We start from the raw sequence: 17530 nt of genomic DNA, 5'->3' as shown, positions 1-17530 counted from the left end.
TATATATATATATATGTATATATACATATATATACACACACACATACATATATATACATAATGTGTGTAGGTATGTGTATATATATATGCATAAAATTGTGTATGTTTGAGAGGGGGGACAGGTAGAAAGATGACTCTGAAGGAAGAGATTTTAAGGGAGGAGAAGAGAGCATTACAGAATGCATGTGAACTGGAAACAAACGGAGGACTGCTCTCTGGCAGGAGGAGAGCAGCTAGAGTAGGACATGCAGGATACGTGGTAGCAGTGGGAGAGGGAGAGGGAATAGGAACTAAAGGATTATAAATACATAAAAATGCCACAACAAAACCTACAACTTTGAAAGTTGACTTAATAATGACCAAATTCTCTAGAGGTAAAAATTTCTATATCCTCTCTGTTGGGGAACAGGCACACATGTTGTAGGAAAAGTATTTTTAAAAGTATCATTTCAGATTGTAAGGACATCACTCAATGAGTATATGTTAAGACAATTCTCAGGACTGGTGCAATTTAGAATGATAATAAAGAATGTAAGTCTATTAAATGTGAACCAGAAAATGAGTGCCAAGATGTTACTAAAGAAATTAAAAAAAAAATTAACTGCAATGGCTTAGCAATGTAATGTGCTCCAATGCATTCTTAATAACAAAGATATATTGCATGTACATAATATTACACATAATAATAGTAAAGCCAAACTATTCTTAGTATATTGGCCAGAAGGATGAAAAAGTATATTGTGGAGAATTTCTGGCCATACAAATGTGAAATGAAATCATTTAACCAGCAAGCAACAAGCAGTAGGGATTCAACAACTCTTACACCAGTGTTCAATGCTGAATTTCTCATCTATTTCTAATTTATCTTCATGTCATACAATGTGCAGTATATAAGCCATTTTCACTTCAAGAATTTCTCCCCTTCTACACAGTATACATCTGTGAACACTGATTTTTTCCATCCTTTAACTTAAATGGGCCTAAATCTGTAATTTTTATTTACATAAGAAAATACTATGTATTATTCAAAATGAATTTATATTCAATAAAACTTTGGTAAAATGTGTTTTGTAATTTAAACTTCTGGGAACTGTCTATTTACTGACAGCATACATCTACCATCGTTCTTTAATAGAAGAAACATTTTATTGTGCTGATATACATATTTTAGCCAATTCTACCAGGCATAATTTTAGAACACTCATGCAAATATTACTTTTAGAAATGCTTAGAATACCATGGGTCCCTGTATTTGTTGAATTGAATGACTTGACAGTAAAATTCAGTTAAAGCTCTTGGCATTGGTGACACCTCTTCCCACTCTGACCTATTACTGTGGTAGACCTGGACCTCATCTGTGATCTCATCTGGTGCATAATCTCCACCTAATATGTAAATCTTATCCTCAATTCCAATTGCACCTGCATTAAAGCCTGCACACTCAAAAGATCCTTCTCCTTTCCAAACACAAGTATCAGGACAAAAACTATATACCTTATAGGTGGAAAGATCACATATATAAAGAGTACAGTTTACTGGGACAGCTTTAATTAAAGTAGCATGAAAAAATTGCCCAAACTCTGCTACTAGTTCAGACCACTGGTCAGTTGTAGCATTATATTTAAAAAAGCAATCAAGTGATGGGTTGAAAGCATCAGCAATTTCTACCTCAGATCCAAGGACATAAATGACATTCTGGCATGCACTGGCTTCTGGGTAATAGATACCTCTGGGTAAAGGGCTAACTGATGTCCACTCTTTGGACAGTGGATTATAAGATTCAACATCTAAGAGACTTTTAATGTCCTGGGATCCTCTAGTTTTTCCACCTATAACAAATAATCGATTGAGAGCCATGATTGATGTATGCATGGTTCTTGGGGTTTTCATGTTTGAAACCCAAAAAAACTCATTTTTAACTGGACAGTAGCACCAGGTCTGGTCAGTGGCATCATGGTAAGACTCTGCAATATGAAGTCGAACCTTTCTACAGCACTTCCCTTTGCAACCACCTGTCAAGAATATTTTTTCTCCATAGCTAGACAGACTAGATCCTGGCAAATCAATCAGATGTGATTGTGGCAATGTTTTCCAGGAGTCAGTTTTAATATTATAACAAAATGTATACTGATTTTCTCCATTTTCCTCAGTTTTATGGATGAATATATATTTTTCAGTTGTGGATGGTCGAGCATCAGGAAAGAGGCCACTAGAATCTTGCACACACTTAATAGTATCCATGATTATGTCAAAACAGTTTGTGCTTTTGAGTAAATACTCTTCATTGAGCAAACAGTCTTGAAGTGTGTCCTCAGATAACTGATGTAATCTTACTTTTGTAATCAAGTGAGGCAGGTGCTTTTGCCTGGACTCTAAGTTGTACTTAATCCATGTGAGGACAGCCTTTAGGACCATTTCTTCTTCAGGTACATTCAACTCATCTGATTCCAGACACTTTTGAAGCACTCCAAAATTCATCTCTAAGAAGTCTCTGGATTTAAACAACAAATGAAAGTGATGCTGCACAAAATATAAAGCATGATTGAACAACTGGGCAGAGCCATAGCTGTCTGACAGAGATAACAAATGCAAACAATTGACCAGACTGATACTTTTTATTAAAAAGTCACTGCAAGCTTTGGACAGGAAGGAAACCTGAAGAAAGGATGACAGCTGGAAGAACATTTCCACGTTATCATCTGTTATTCTTGTTTTTCCGGTATAGGCATAGTCAAGAAATGCCTTTACAGCTCTGGAGGACAGATTAGTAATGGTAACACTTCCATCATCTCTTTCTTTCATGTTTACTTCGAACATAGCCCTGAAAAATATTAAGAAAAAAAGCACAAGTAAACAGAAGTATCTTAATTATAACTATTTCCAATATCACTACACATATGCTTCTTAAGCATTTACTACAGAATATATTTATAAGATCTAATGGCATCTTAATTGTTTTAACATTTGAAATAATTATATCATAAAATACCTGCTGACATATTATGTAACCTTCATAATAAAAACATATACAGTATAGCTGATATACAGAAGAAATAAAAAAAGGTTGTAAAGTGATTCAAATTTTATACACTAGCTAGTTCTTACATATAACTTTGTTTTCTTCAATGGTAAATTAATTAAATGTGTGGTAATAACTAAAATTTCACAATATAAACTGCTCAAGGTCTTAGGCTTAAAAAATTTACATGAAACAGAAAATGAGAGGCCCACTGCTACCAATGATTTTGTATTGTTCTGTAGGGAAATCTGTCAAATCAGATTCCTAGCGAAAAGGGGACCAGTCATACAAAGCCAAAAAGCCAAACTTATATTTTTGTGGTAACAACCACAGAAGGACAGAGACTGTGTCCTAAATTTGAGTAATTATGCCATTTTGGAAATTAAAAGGTAAATCTAAGGAACTGAGACTATCTTGAACTCAGGAGAGACAAAAATATAAGTTATTTAGAGGTATCTACTCAGGGAATAAAATATATTTTGCTGTTTATTCTGGTTTTATAACTGTGCTGATAATATAAAAAATGCTGTGGTGATTTGACTAAGAATGACCTCCCCCACCCATTGGGTAACATTTGAATACATGGTCCCCAGTTGGTATAACAATCTGGGAAGGATTAGAAGGGGTGGCCTTGTGGAAGAGGTGTGTCCAATATGGGAGATATAAGGTTTAAAACAGTGGTGCCATTACGAGTGTATTCTTCCATGTTCTTGCTACTGTTTCTTGGCTCTCCCATCACTGATTCTAACTTTCTGACACTGTAGCGTAATTAGACACTTTCTTTTGTAAGTTGTTTTGGTCATGCTGTCTGACAAATACTTTGGGTGCTATACTGGTGAATATCCACATACTTGTATTTGGTGGTATTGGGGCTACCTTTTTTTATTTTTAAGATTTATTTATTATTATAAATGAGTACACTGTAGCTGTCTTCAGACACACCAGAAGAGGGCATCAGATTTCATTATGGGTGGTTGTGAGACACCATGTGGTTGCTGGGATTTGAACTCATGACCTTCCAAAGAGCAGTCGGTGCTCTTCCCCACTGAGCCATCTCACCAGCCCTGGGGCTAACTTTTTGCTCAGTCTGTTCTGGAGAAGAAATAAGTCAATTAGTGAGCACAAGATCTACTTGAAGAATATGAGAGATCTTTCAAATAAAATAGGAAACAATGATAAAGAGCCCTTTTCTCAAGCTACTCAATATATTTTGTAATATGAAGCCAAATAAATGTAGTGACAAAAGTTATAAATATGCTATATCTTAACACAAGGTTCTTTAACAATGTATGCCAGTTTAGACATTCTAACTTATAATTACATATATGATGTAATCTTCTAAAATAAAAGGATTAAACAAGTTGTTTAGAAGAATAAATGACTTAATCATTACAGATTTTTAATTACTATTATTTCAAGAAATCAAACGGTTCCTAATAGGACTCCTCTCCCCACATCTCTGTCTGTCTGTCTGTCTATGTATCTGTCTACCAACCTATTAAGGTTTTATTTGTGTGTACAGGTGGTTTTGTCTGCATGTATGTAAAAGTATGTGCCTAAAGCCTGTGAAGGACAAAAGAGGGAATCTGATTCTCTGGAACTGGAATAAGAATTATAATATGGAGGATGGGAATTGAATCCAGGTCTTCTCAAATAGTACTCTTAACTGCTGAATAACTTATTCAGTCCCTGGATTCTATGTATTTTTAATTTGATATCAGCCTCTACACCTTTGCAGAAGACACATATAAGATCAAATTCCTATTCTTTACCCTACTCTCCTACTTATTTCTCAGATATGGAATGTTATTACAAGCAGTTTCTATACAACATGTTCCTTGATTTTATATCTTAATCATAATTTTTGCTATGTAGTGCAAACTTTTCTGACACTTTTATTTTATATTCTCTCAATGTAGTTAGTTTTCTCAAACTGTATATATTATAAATTGATGGTGTATTTTAAGAGTATAAATGATTAAATTTCTAGCCACAGGGATGAAGAGATGGTTCAGTGGCTAAGAGCACTGGATGCTCTTCCAGAGGTCTTGAATTCAATTACCAGGAAGCACATGATGGTTCATAACCATCTATCATAATATCTGCTCATTGACACAAATCTTTAAAAACATTTGTAGCCACATTTGTACATATTTTCATGTAAGCTATGTATTAATTTAATAAAATTTAATAATGACTGGTCATTTCTGCTATTTAAAAGTTAAAAATTGCCTTCCGGTCTGAGGCAGTGCCCTGAGCAGACCTTAGACGCTAGCCCTGCACCCAGTCCCACAACACCAAGAGGAAGCTTCACTCCCAGGTGCTCTAACATGTCCAGGATCATAGGTGAGAAGGCCACAACATCTGCACCAACAACAGGAGTAACTGGGACCCCCGGGGTTCTGGGGACTCAGGAACCCCTACCCGGCCAGTGGCACAGATTCTTTCCACTCTGAGCTGGTACCCAGAGCAGACCTTGTACCCTGGCCCCTCACCCAGTCCCTCAAAACCAAGAGGAAGCTCGACTCTCAGGTACTCTAACATGTCCAGGATCACAGGATCTCAGGACCTTGGTCACACCAGGATTTAAGGATCCCAGAGGCAGCTTAACTCCCAGGAGCTCTACAACACCCAGGATCTCAGGAACACATGATCCCAGAATCACAGATCACCAAGAGAGCTGGACTCTGAGGAGTTTGATACAAGGAGGTGACAGGAGCAACAGGCTCCAGTCAGAGACAGCTAGGGCAATTAGCACTAGAGATAATCAGATGGTAAGAAGCAAATGCAAGAACATAAGCAATAGACACCATGGCTACTTGGCATCCTCAGAACCCAGTTCTCTCAAAATAGCAAGTCCTGGATATCCAATAACACCGGAAAAGTAAGATTTGGATTTAAAATCAATTCTCATGATGATGATAGAGGACTTTAAGAGGGACATAGATAACTCCCTTAAAGAAATACAGGTAGAGCACAACACCCAGAGGAAGCTCCACTCCCAGGCACTCTAACACACCCAGGATCAGAGGTGAGGAGGACACAACATCTGTCCCAACACCAGGACTAACTGGGACCAGCAGGACCAGGCACACAGGAACTCCACCAGCCCAGTGGCTCAGGTTCTTTCTGGTCTGTCTGTGCTGGTGCCCTGAGCAGACCTTGGGCTCAAACTCCACAGCCAGTCCCAAAACACCCAGAGGAAGGTCTACTCCTGGGCGCTCTAACAAGCCCAGGATCACAGGATTCCAGATTCACAGGATCACAGAGACAGCTTGACTCTGAGGAGTTCTGACACAACCAGGATCACAGGAAGGACAGGCTCTAGTCAGATTTAGCAAGGACAGGTAGAACTAGAGATAACCAGATGGCAGGGTGCAAGAGTAAGAAAATAAACAACAAAAACCAAGGTTACTTGGCATCATCAGAACCCAATTCTCCCACGATAGCAAGTCCTGGACACACCATCACACTGGAAAAGAAAGATTCATATCTAAAATCACTTCGCATGATGATGATACAGGACTTTAAGAAAGACATAAATAATACCCTCAAAGAAATACAGGAGAACACAGGTAAACAGCTAGAAGCCCTTCAAGAGGAAACACAAAAATCCCTTAAAGAACTACAGGAAAACACAATCAAACAGGTGAAGGAAATGAGCAAAAGCATCCAGAATCTAAAAATGGAAATAGAAAAAACAAAGAAATCAGAAGGAGAGACAACCCTGAAGATACAAAACCTAGGAAAGAAATCAGGAGTCAGAGATGCAAACATCACCAGCAAAATACAAGAGATAGAAGAGAGAATCTCAGGGGCAGAAGACACCATAGAAAACATTGACACAACAGTCAAAGAAAATGCAAAAAGCAAAAAGCTCCTAACCCAAAACATACAGAAAATCCAGGATGGAATGAGAAGACCAAACCTAAGGATAATAGGTATAGAAGAGAGTGAAGATTCCCAATGTAATGGGCCAGTAAATATCTTCAACAAAATTATAGAAGAATATTTCCCTAACCTAAAGAAAGAGATGCCCATGAATATACAAGAAGCCTACAGAACTCCAAACAGACTGGACCAAAAAAAGAAATTCCTCCTGACACATAATAATAAAAACACCAAATGCACTAAACAAAGAAAGAATCTTAAAAACAGTAAGGGAAAAAAAGGCAAGTAACATATAAAGGCAGGCCTATCAGAATTACACCAGACTTCTCACCAGAGACTATGAAAGCTAGAAGATCCTGGGCAGATGTCATACAGACCCTAGGAGAACACAAATGCCAGCCCAGGCTACTATACCCGGTAAAACTCTCAATTACCATAGATGGAGAAAACAAGCTATTCCATGACAAAACAAAATTTACATCATATCTTTCCATAAATCTAGACCTACAAAGGATAAGAGATGGAAAATATCAACATAAGGTGCAAAACTACACTCTAGAAGAAGCAAGAAAGTAATCTTTCAACAAATCCACACAAACCTAATTCCATCTCTTACAACAAAAACAACAGGAAGTAACAATTACTTCTTCTTAACATCTTAATATGAAAATTAATACTACCAACATATCCTAATCGATCGAAATCCAATGATATGAGGAATTAGAAATTTGTTGATTGTCATCCAATGGTCTCTCTAATTTGGTAATTGGAGAAATAGGTCCAACATTGTACAATCTATATACACTGTCAGCTTGTATGTTTGTGACAGTGTCTGGCTGTGTACAACATAATGGCCTTGAAATCTTGCTTCTCCTATCTCAGCCTCTTTATTATATTAGTAGTATTGTTTATTTCATGTTTTTATACTATACTATGGTTTTCAGAACAGCTTATATTTCAAAAGTATTTATATACCCAAAAGAAACACAGATGATTAACTAGGGAGGTTGCTAGTAAGAGAACAACAAAGAGTGAGACTGAATGCTTTGCTTGATGTTTGTAACTCTTGTATCAAGTTTGAAGAAGAGGACTTTATAAGTTACTCTTTCTCTGAGATGAATGCTTTTCCAAATTATCACAGTCAATGAACCAGATTCTTACACTCACCTAATGTCTGTGCCACCCTCCAAGCAGAACCATTGTTCAATTGAAACAATTGGTGAATGACTTTATGGATAGACCATCTTAATGCACACACTATTTCATAAATGAATGTAACCTGTTCTCCGTGGGCTGAGAATAAAGTCACCCACTCAAGTCAAATAGCTTTGACCATAGCAGGAAGTCTGTATCCAAAAATCCTGCCTACAATTCATTCCTTGGAGCAGCAGAACTGTCAACTCTCAGCTTAGATACGATGGAGGTAAAATCCTTTGGTGATATGAGGGTCACTGAAGTACAGCCTTATTACAATGAAATCCAATGTCTAAAAATTGTTCTTATTTTGGCCTTGTACCACTGTAAGAGCCAAGATTTTAAGCTCTACTAAATACAAAACAAACAAACAAAAAGACTTTATATATTTATGTTCATTTAAGAAAATACTAGTAGTGATGTAGTATTTTGAAATATACAGTTAATATGTTTGGAGTTATTTAAAATTTATATTGAGAAAAATACATTTTCAGTATTGCTGTAGACAAGCATCTACAAAAGACTGTTAAATTGATTGTTATTTTATATCTAACAACTTTTATAATACTCACTTTTATTGTTATAATATTTTATAAATTTTAAAGAATATGACAAAAAGATATTGTAGGTATTGAAGGGAAAGAAGAATGTGATTTAATTCTATTTACTTAAAATATGTTTTTAAATGTTAACAAATTCTGATAAATTGAAATTATGTAATGTTTCTCATCACAATGCAATAAAATTTAAAAAAAAAAGAAAGAAGTTCTTAAAGAGGAAACACAAGAAGCACTTAAAGAATTACAGAAAAAAAACCAACAAGACAGATGAAGGAATTGAACAAAAACATCTAGGATCTAAAAATGGAAATAAAAACAATAAAGAAATCCTAAAGGGAGACAACCCTGGAGATAGAAAACCTAGGAAAGAGATCAGGAGTCATAGATACGAGCATCACCAACAGAATACAAGATATAGAAGAGAGAATCTCAGGTGCAGAAGATACCATATAAAACATGACACAACAGTCAAAGAAAATGCAAAGTGCAAAAAGCTCCTAACCCAAAACCTCCAGGAAATCCAGTATACAATGAGAACTTGAACTTGAAGTTCTAGCCAGAGAAATTAGAAAACAAAAGAAGATCAAAGGGATAAAAATTGGAAAGGAGCCGGGCAGTGGTGGCGCACGCCTTTAATCCCAGCACTTGGGAGGCAGAGGCAGGCGGATTTCTGAGTTCGAGGCCAGCCTGGTCTACAGAGTGAGTCCAGGACGGCCAGGGCTACACAGAGAAACCCTGTTTCCAAAAAAAACCAAAAAAAAAAAAAAAAAAAAAAAAAAAAAAAAAAAAAAAAAAAAAAAAAAAAAAAAAATTGGAAAGGAAGAAGTCAAAAAATACCACTATTTGCAGATGATATGATAGTATACTTATGTGATCCCAAAAATTTCACCAGAGAGCTCATAAACCTGATAAACAACTTCAGCAAAGTCACTGGATATAAAATTAACTCAAAAAAATCAGTAGCCTTCCTCTACTCAAAGGATAAGCAGGCTGAGAAAGAAATTAGGGAAATGACTCCTTTCACAATCGTCACAAATAATATTACATACCTTGGTGTGACTTTAATCAAACAAGTGAAATATCTGTATAACAAAAACTTCAAGTCTCTGAAGAAAGAAATTGAAGAAGATCTCAGAAAATGGAACAATCTCCCATGCTCATGGGTTGGCAGGATTAATATAGTAAAAATGGCCACATTGCTGAAAGCAATCTACAGATTCAATGCAATCCCCATCAAAATTCCAATTCAATTCTTCACAGAGTTAGAAAGAGAAATTTGCAAATTCATTTGGAATAACAAAAAAACAAAACAAACAAACAAACAAACAAACAAAAAAACCCAGGATAGCGAAAACTATTCTCAGCAATAAAAGAACTTCTGGGGAAATCAACATCCCTTATGTCAAGCTGTACTACAGAGCAATAGTGATAAAAACTGTAAGGTACTGGTACAGAGACAAGCAGGTAGATCAATGGAATAGAACTGAAGACCCAGAAATGAATCCATACAGCTATGGTCACTTGATCTTTGACAAGGAGTTAAAACCATCCAGAGGAAGAAAGACAGCATTTTCAACAAAAGGAACTGGTTCAACTGGAGATCAGCATGTAAAAGAATGCACATCAATCTATTCTTATCTGCTTGTATAAATCTCAAGTCCAAGTAGATCAAGGACCTCCACATAAAACCAGATTTACTGAAAATAATAGAAGAAAAAGTGGGAAAGAGCCTCGAACACATGGGCACAGGGGAAAATTTCCTGAACAGAACTCCATGATCTACAATAGACAAATAGGACCTCATAAAATTACAAAGCTTCTGTAAGGCCAAGGACACTGTTAATAGGACAAAATGGCAACCAACAAATTTGGAAAAGATCTTTACCAAGTCTAAATCTAATAGAGGGCTAACATCCAATATATACAAAGAACTCAAGATGTTAGACTCCAGAGAATCAAATAACTATATTAAAAAATGGGGTACAGAGCTAAACAAAGAATCCTCAACTGAAGAATATCGAATAACCAAGAAGCACCTAAAGAGATGTTCAACATGCTTAATCATCAGGGTAATGAAAATCAAAACAACCCTGAGATTCCATCTCATACCAGTGAGAATGGCTAAGGTCAAAAACACAGTTAACAGCAGATGTGAAGAAAGAGGAACACTCCTCCATTGCTGGTGGGATTGCATGCTGGTACTACCACTGTGAACATCAGTCTGGCCGTTCCTCAGAAAATTGCTAGTATAACCTGAGGACCCAGCTATACCATTCTTGGGCACATACCCAAAAGATGCTCCAACATACAACAAGGACACATGCTCCACTATGTTCATGGCAGCCTTATTTATAATAGCCAGAAAGAAGGTGGGGCTGGTGAGATGATTTAGGGGGTAAGAGCACTGACTGCTCTTCTGAAGCTAGTGAGTTCAAATCCCAGCAACCAAATGGGGGCTTACAACCACCCTCTGATCCCCTCTTCTGGTGACAGCTACAGTGTATTTATTTATAATAATATATAAATCTTTGGCCTGAGCGAGCAGAGTTGTCTAGAGCGAGCAGGGGGCCTAAAATGTCAATTCTCAACAACCAGATGAAGGTTCATAACTATCTCTACAGCTATATACTCATATACATAAAATAAATTAAAAACTTAAAAAAAATAGCCAGAAGATAGAAAGAACTCAGATGTCCTTCAACAGAGGAATGGATACAAAAAATATGGTCCATTTACACAATGGAGTACTACTCAGCTATCACAAACAGTGACTTCACAAAATTCTTAGACAAATAGGTAAAACTAGAAAATATCATCTTGAGTGAGGCAACTCAGTCACAAATGAACACACATGGTATGTACTCACTGATAAATGGTTATTAGCCCAAAACGTCAGAATACCCAAGATACAATTTACCAGACCATATGGAGTTCATGAAGAAGGAAGACCAAAAGTCCTTCTTAGAGGGAGGAACAAAACACTCATGGAAGCAAATAAGGAGACAAAGTGTGGAGTAGAAACTAAAGGGAAGCTCATCCAAAGACTGCCCCACCTGGAAATCCATCCCATATACAGTCCCAAACCCAGCCACTATTGTGGATACCAACAAATGTGTGCTGACAGGAGCCTGATATAGCTGTCTCCTAAGAGGCTCTCCCAGAGCTTGACAAATACAGAGGTAGATGCTCACAGCCAACCATTGGACTGAGCATGGGGTTCCCAATGGAGGAGTCAGAGAAAGGATTGAAGGAACTGAAGGGGTTTGCAACCCCATAGGAAGAACAACATCAACCAACCAGATCCTGCAGAGCTCCCAGGGACCAAACTACTAACCATGGAATACACATGGAGGGACCCATGGCTCCAACTGCATATGTGGCAAAGGATGGCCTTGTTGGTCATCAACGGGAGAAGAGGCCCTTGTTCCTGTGATGGCTCAATGCCCCAATGTAGGGGAGTGCTAGGGCGGGGAAGCAGGAGTGGGTGGGGGAACACCCTCATAGAAGCAGGGGGAGGAGTGTTGCGATAGGGTGTTGGGGGGCAAGAAAGGGGATAACACTTAAAATGTAATAAAAGAAAATATCTAATATAAAAAAAAGGAAAAAAAAGAACTCTTAGAATTCAGTGATGGAACCTAGGTGTCCACCAACAGAAGAACAGATTTCTCTAATGCACATAATATACACAGTGAATTGTTTTCAGACATGAAGAAAAAGGAAGTCACTTCATTTGCAGGAAAATGGATGCAACTGAAGAAATGGTACTAAGTTAATTAAGACAATTCCAGAGAAACAAATACACACTCTGTTGTTTGTTGTTTATATATTTTCTATAGCAACACAAAATTCTGTCTGTGCTTATGGCATAAAGCAGAAGTGAAAAGCACTCAGGGAACAAAGTGGCCTACTGGACAGGTAGGGAGGATATTCTATATAAACAATATATACCTGTGTGGAATGCCCTTGTATGACACAATACTATATACAATAAATATGTGCAGTCATAACCTAAAAAGTTTAAAATTAGAAATGAAAACTATCATTCTAATAGTAATTTTAACAATGAAAAGCAGACTCAAAAGTGAGGAAAGTGTTTGAGGCTACATTTTGTTTTATATTATTTACTAATAGTCTTAAATTTATGTAGCTTTATAATTGACAACTGTCCCTCTGCACACATTATATACATGTAAAAAACTGTCAAAGAATTAGTACACTGAACTATTTAACTAAAAAGTAAGTTTGATAAGAGCAGAAGATTGCAAATTCAAATGTTTACAAAAACTTTTTGTTGTACTATCTTGAAAACATTGCAGGAAAATCATACTGAATACTCAGAACAGGATCTTTCTGTGTTTTCTTATGTTATGGAACAAGAACTTTATTGACTAACATTAACTGTATATAAAATAAAATATGCTAACCATTTATATATTACTTCCTTTATAACCTCCAGAATGACATTATGTATTAATTCTTATTTTTCACTTTCCTAATTTCCTTGTTACTAGTGAGGAGACCTAGGTCTGAATAGGGTAAGTGATTTGCGTAAGGTCACATGAATAGTAGGCAGGAGACCTGGGATTTAGATTAGTGCATATATACTAAGAAACTAAGTATTTAAACCATTAAATAGACAGAGGCCTGTGAATATGAGGCCACAATTATAAGGATAAAGGGCACTTTAAAGGTTACATGGAAGGAAAGCTGTTCTCAAAAGAAGGGAAGAAAAAAGGGAGCCCAGGATCAACAATAACTAACACTGGGGGCCCCAACAGAGCTCAAAGCATGCCTCAGAGTATATGAAGAAACAAAAAGGGAAGAGTTACACTAAGAAAACAGCTAGTTCAAGATTACTGAAGCCTCCCTGGCCAAGGACACTGTGAATCACTGTGCTCCAAATCAAAGCAAAACCCCACAGAGGCAGGTGTTCAATAAGCAGCAGATAGCAAGAACTGTTTGCTAAATAAAGTCTAGCTTTTAATATTTACTCTAATGGCAATACAGCAGATTTTGAATTACATGTTTATATAAAGCATGTTTTGAATTAATGATTCAAAATAGGAACAGCTCAAGGTCCTGGGTTCAGTCCCCAACTTAAATAAATCATAAATGCAATATAATTACTACTTTACTTCATATATTAAATCTTATTCAGTTTTTACCAATTTGCTGGAAGATTAAAGCCCTACTTAATATTCCTTCCAAAACTGGTGATAATGCAGAGTAGCTGTGAGGACTTGAGTTTACTGCATTATGACTAGGATGGCTGACTACAGAGTGTCAGCAAAAGATACCTGTTTCTTTATTGACCAGGAGACAACTGCCACAGTATTGTAATAATACATCTGACTTTATCAAACAGAAACCCACTATCATCATGGGAATCTTCCTTTCTCAGCCTCCTCAATGCTGATATTTCTTCTGGACTACAGTTCCACCCCTGGGAAACGGCATAACTCAGCTTCAATGTTTTTCCACTTGTCATTTCACCTTTTGCGAAAATGCTATCATTCAGGGATTCCTCAAAGTTAACCCCATATGAACCCTACCCAGAATAGCTCAAGGCACTAATTTTAAAGATCTTTGGGGAACTATCCTGGAAGGACTCTTGTTTTTACAGCTGCAGTTTAAGATTTCCTATTCAAAAGCTATTAATAATTGAGTTCTAATTAAGTCTTTTTTAATTAAGAATTAAACATTATTATAGCATGCCCAAGGGGCAATGAGTATGGTTGTAAAATATAATGCAGTTTTTCACATATAAAATCTAAGGCACAGATGGGGGTACAGTACCTGAAAAAGTCACTGCATGCCGCCAACACACAACGATGACATGGAATTATTTCTTCTTTCATGATTATTTTGAAGTCATAAAAGACATTCTGCTCTCTAAAACTCTGTAGTACACTTAAGATTTTCTGTCCATGATCTTCTGATGCAAGGAAATTATTTTTCTTCTCAGATGAGATTCCATTCCATGAGCTTTGTTCATTTAAACTGTATGAATTATCCATAGCTAATTCCACCTGTTCTTAGAACTAGAATAAAAAAAAGTGTGATAGGAAGCTAATGAAATTTGCAGATTTAATTTGACCTCTTTAGACTGGCAACATAGCTTATCAGGTAAAAGCTCTTGCCATGCAAACTGGTGACCTAAGTTAGACTCACAGACCCCATATGAAGTAGGAGAAGAGAACAACTCCACAAAACTATCTTCTGACATTCATGTTTGTCACAATCCCCCATAATGAATTTTTTAAAAATATACTCATGGTGTGAAATTATAACAATATTCAACAACAACATGACAGTAAGCCTTACTTTAAACATTTATTTTTCATGACATTTAATACTAAATTCTTTTTGAATTTTATAAATGTGTATTTGAATAGAGAAGTATGTAATTGAGACCTAATATTTATGGTTGTAGGAGTGACTATATAAATTGTATGAATACCTACCTTCTTTAGGCCTTCACTACATGCCTCATCTTATTGTTATCAAAGTATTACTCATGAAGTAGTTCTTATTTTAGTATACACTCTATACATCCCTGTCTTTCTATGCATGATGTCCTGTAGCAAAATCAGGATTAAAATGTTGATATACACACTACATATCTTCTAACTTTAACCCTAACTCTGACTTTCACAAGAGAACTGGCTTAAGGGGAAAAAAAAAGAAACCAGACTTTGGTAGTATTAGCTACTTTATGGCTACAGTGGTTTGAATAAAAGTGGCTCCCAAGGCTCATAAAAGTATGACACAATTAGGGGGTATAGCATTTTTGGAGTAGGTGTGGCCTTGTTAGAGTAAATGTGTCACTGGGGGTGAGCTTGGAGGTTTCAAATGCTCAAGCCAGAACCAGTGTCTCTCTTTCTCTCCCTGCTGCCTTTTCACCTGGGTTTAGAAATCTGGGCTCCTGTGCCAGCACCATGTCTGCCTGTGAGCCCTGGAATGCTTCCTGACATGATGACAAAAGACTAAACCGCAACTGTAAGCCCAGCCCCAATTCAATGCCTTCCTTTATAAGAGTTGCTGTGCTCATGCTCTCTCTTCCAGCAACAGAAACCCTAACTAAGAAAATGGCTGTTAGTAAGAAAGAAAAGCAAACGTTGGCTCTACCTGACCTATTTGAAAGTAGAAAGAAAAACAGCATACTAATACTAAGCAAAAATGATTTGTAAATATAAGGTTAAAAAAAAAAAAAGCAAAACAGCAGAGCCAGCTACTCATTAACTTTCCAAATAACAAGTTCAGCTCCAAATGCAAAAGTGTTAACAGCCAAAATTCTAGAAAGGAGAAACAGAAGACAAGAATCAAGGGAAATCAGAGAAATAGGAAAACAGATTCCCCAATGTCTTTCTTTAATTTTCTTTTCTATTGATGGTTGTGTTGTTGCATGTACCACAGTGCATGTTGAGATTAGAAGACAGACTCAGGCATCTGTCCCCCACCTTCCATCTTATTTGAAGCAGTTTCTTGTTATTTGGCACTGTGGCATCAGGATAGCTGATCCACAAGCTTCTGGGGGTTCTCCTCTCTCTGCCTCCTATCTCTTCTGAGAAGCACTAGAATTACAGGTGCACTTGACATGAGATAAGGATCACATTCAATTCCTTATGGCTGCAAGACAAGTGCTTTATCCACTACCATTTCTTTGGTCTTTGGTCGCTCAATAATTTTTTACAGAAATTCAGCAAGGTCAGACTTAGAAGAATAAGTAGGTACTTTAGAACTCTGTTCTTTGTTTTGGATGTGGAAAGCATGCAGTGTATCAGTACACAAAGAAAAGAAGCAGATGTAAAAAGAAAATCTGACAATGAGAAGAGTTTAACTTCAGCATCTGTATCCATATCTCAAATCAAAGTTTTTGGACCCTTACATTGGACAATGACTTTATATATAAAACTTCCACTCCTATTAACAGGTAAATATTGGCAGACCAACAAATGGTTAGAACTTTTGTAGTTGCTTAGTGATACAACAACCATGGCAGTATCCGTGAGAGACTAAGAGTCAGGCAGACTCCCTGGTACACAGAAAGACAGGGAAAGATGCCATGGCTAGGTCATAAAGGTAGAACATTTCCAAGATGGCTGGCTTCCTCCTCACCCTCCTTACTTAAGACAATAGTCTGGTAGCATAAAATAAGGACCATGTAGCCATTTTGCTTCCCACCTGCAGGTGCACTGCTGTTTCAACAAGTTCAAGGCTGGATCAGGACAGGTTACACAACAGTTGTTGGCCAATCAACTATCCTATCTTTATTCAGACTGTCCAACCTTAAATTAGCAGGAAAAACCACTTCAGTGACTTTAAACCCTCCAGCTCTTGAGAAGAGATTGGATTTACTGGTTTGGTAAGAGGTCTTTTTCTCTGTGTGGTGCTGCATAAGTAGGTTTCCTCACCTTCAGTACACACCGTTCTTCAGCTGCTGATTCCATCTGCTCCTGTTTGCCCTGTGTGAGATATCTCAGCCGCTACCTGTTGTGCTTGAGATTTTTTAACTGGCAGAGGAAACAAACCTGATTGAGACCCCAGGCTATATCATTAGGACTTTGGATACTCCTTGTGGTCTTTTCACTCAAGGTTGATAATAAATCTTTCAAGGTTACTAATAATGCTTTCTTTAAAACAGAAAGTTGAGGTTCAGATCAAACAACATGCCTAAGAACACAAAATGTATAGAAACACACTTGCTCACTCAACCCTAAACTCCCACCCTATTCTCACTGTTCTGGGTTTTTGCTATTCTCTCTCTATACTCTATCTTTGGCTAGTCTCCCTTTTATCAGATAGCCTGGGCCATAGCAACTCTACTGGCCATGTTCAGTCTCTCTCTCTCTCTCTCTCTCTCTCT

The 17530-nt window shown here is 37.0% G+C and overlaps 1 protein-coding gene across 3 annotated transcripts in view; it reads right to left on the bottom strand.

Annotated features, from left to right (window-relative positions):
* Positions 1-62: 62 nt before the first annotated feature.
* Positions 63-17530, bottom strand: part of Kbtbd3 (kelch repeat and BTB domain containing 3) — a 21288-nt gene continuing 3820 nt past the window's right edge. Inside the window, exons 2-4 of one of the 3 annotated variants that reach the window (XM_031346430.1) lie at positions 17079-17177; positions 14461-14705; positions 63-2821 (exon numbers count right to left, since the gene is read on the bottom strand). In XM_031346430.1, the coding sequence (XP_031202290.1) occupies positions 1219-2821; positions 14461-14681 (1824 nt within the window). In that variant the 5' untranslated portion in view covers positions 14682-14705; positions 17079-17177 and the 3' untranslated portion in view covers positions 63-1218. The remainder of the gene's footprint in view (positions 2822-14460; positions 14706-17078; positions 17178-17530) is intronic. The other 2 variants (XM_031346429.1, XM_031346432.1) reach the window with 2 other exon arrangements.

This window comes from Mastomys coucha, unplaced genomic scaffold, assembly GCF_008632895.1.
Source record: "Mastomys coucha isolate ucsf_1 unplaced genomic scaffold, UCSF_Mcou_1 pScaffold24, whole genome shotgun sequence".
In the NCBI taxonomy this organism is placed as follows: domain Eukaryota; kingdom Metazoa; phylum Chordata; class Mammalia; order Rodentia; family Muridae; genus Mastomys; species Mastomys coucha.
This window is presented reverse-complemented; position numbering and strand designations above follow the sequence as displayed.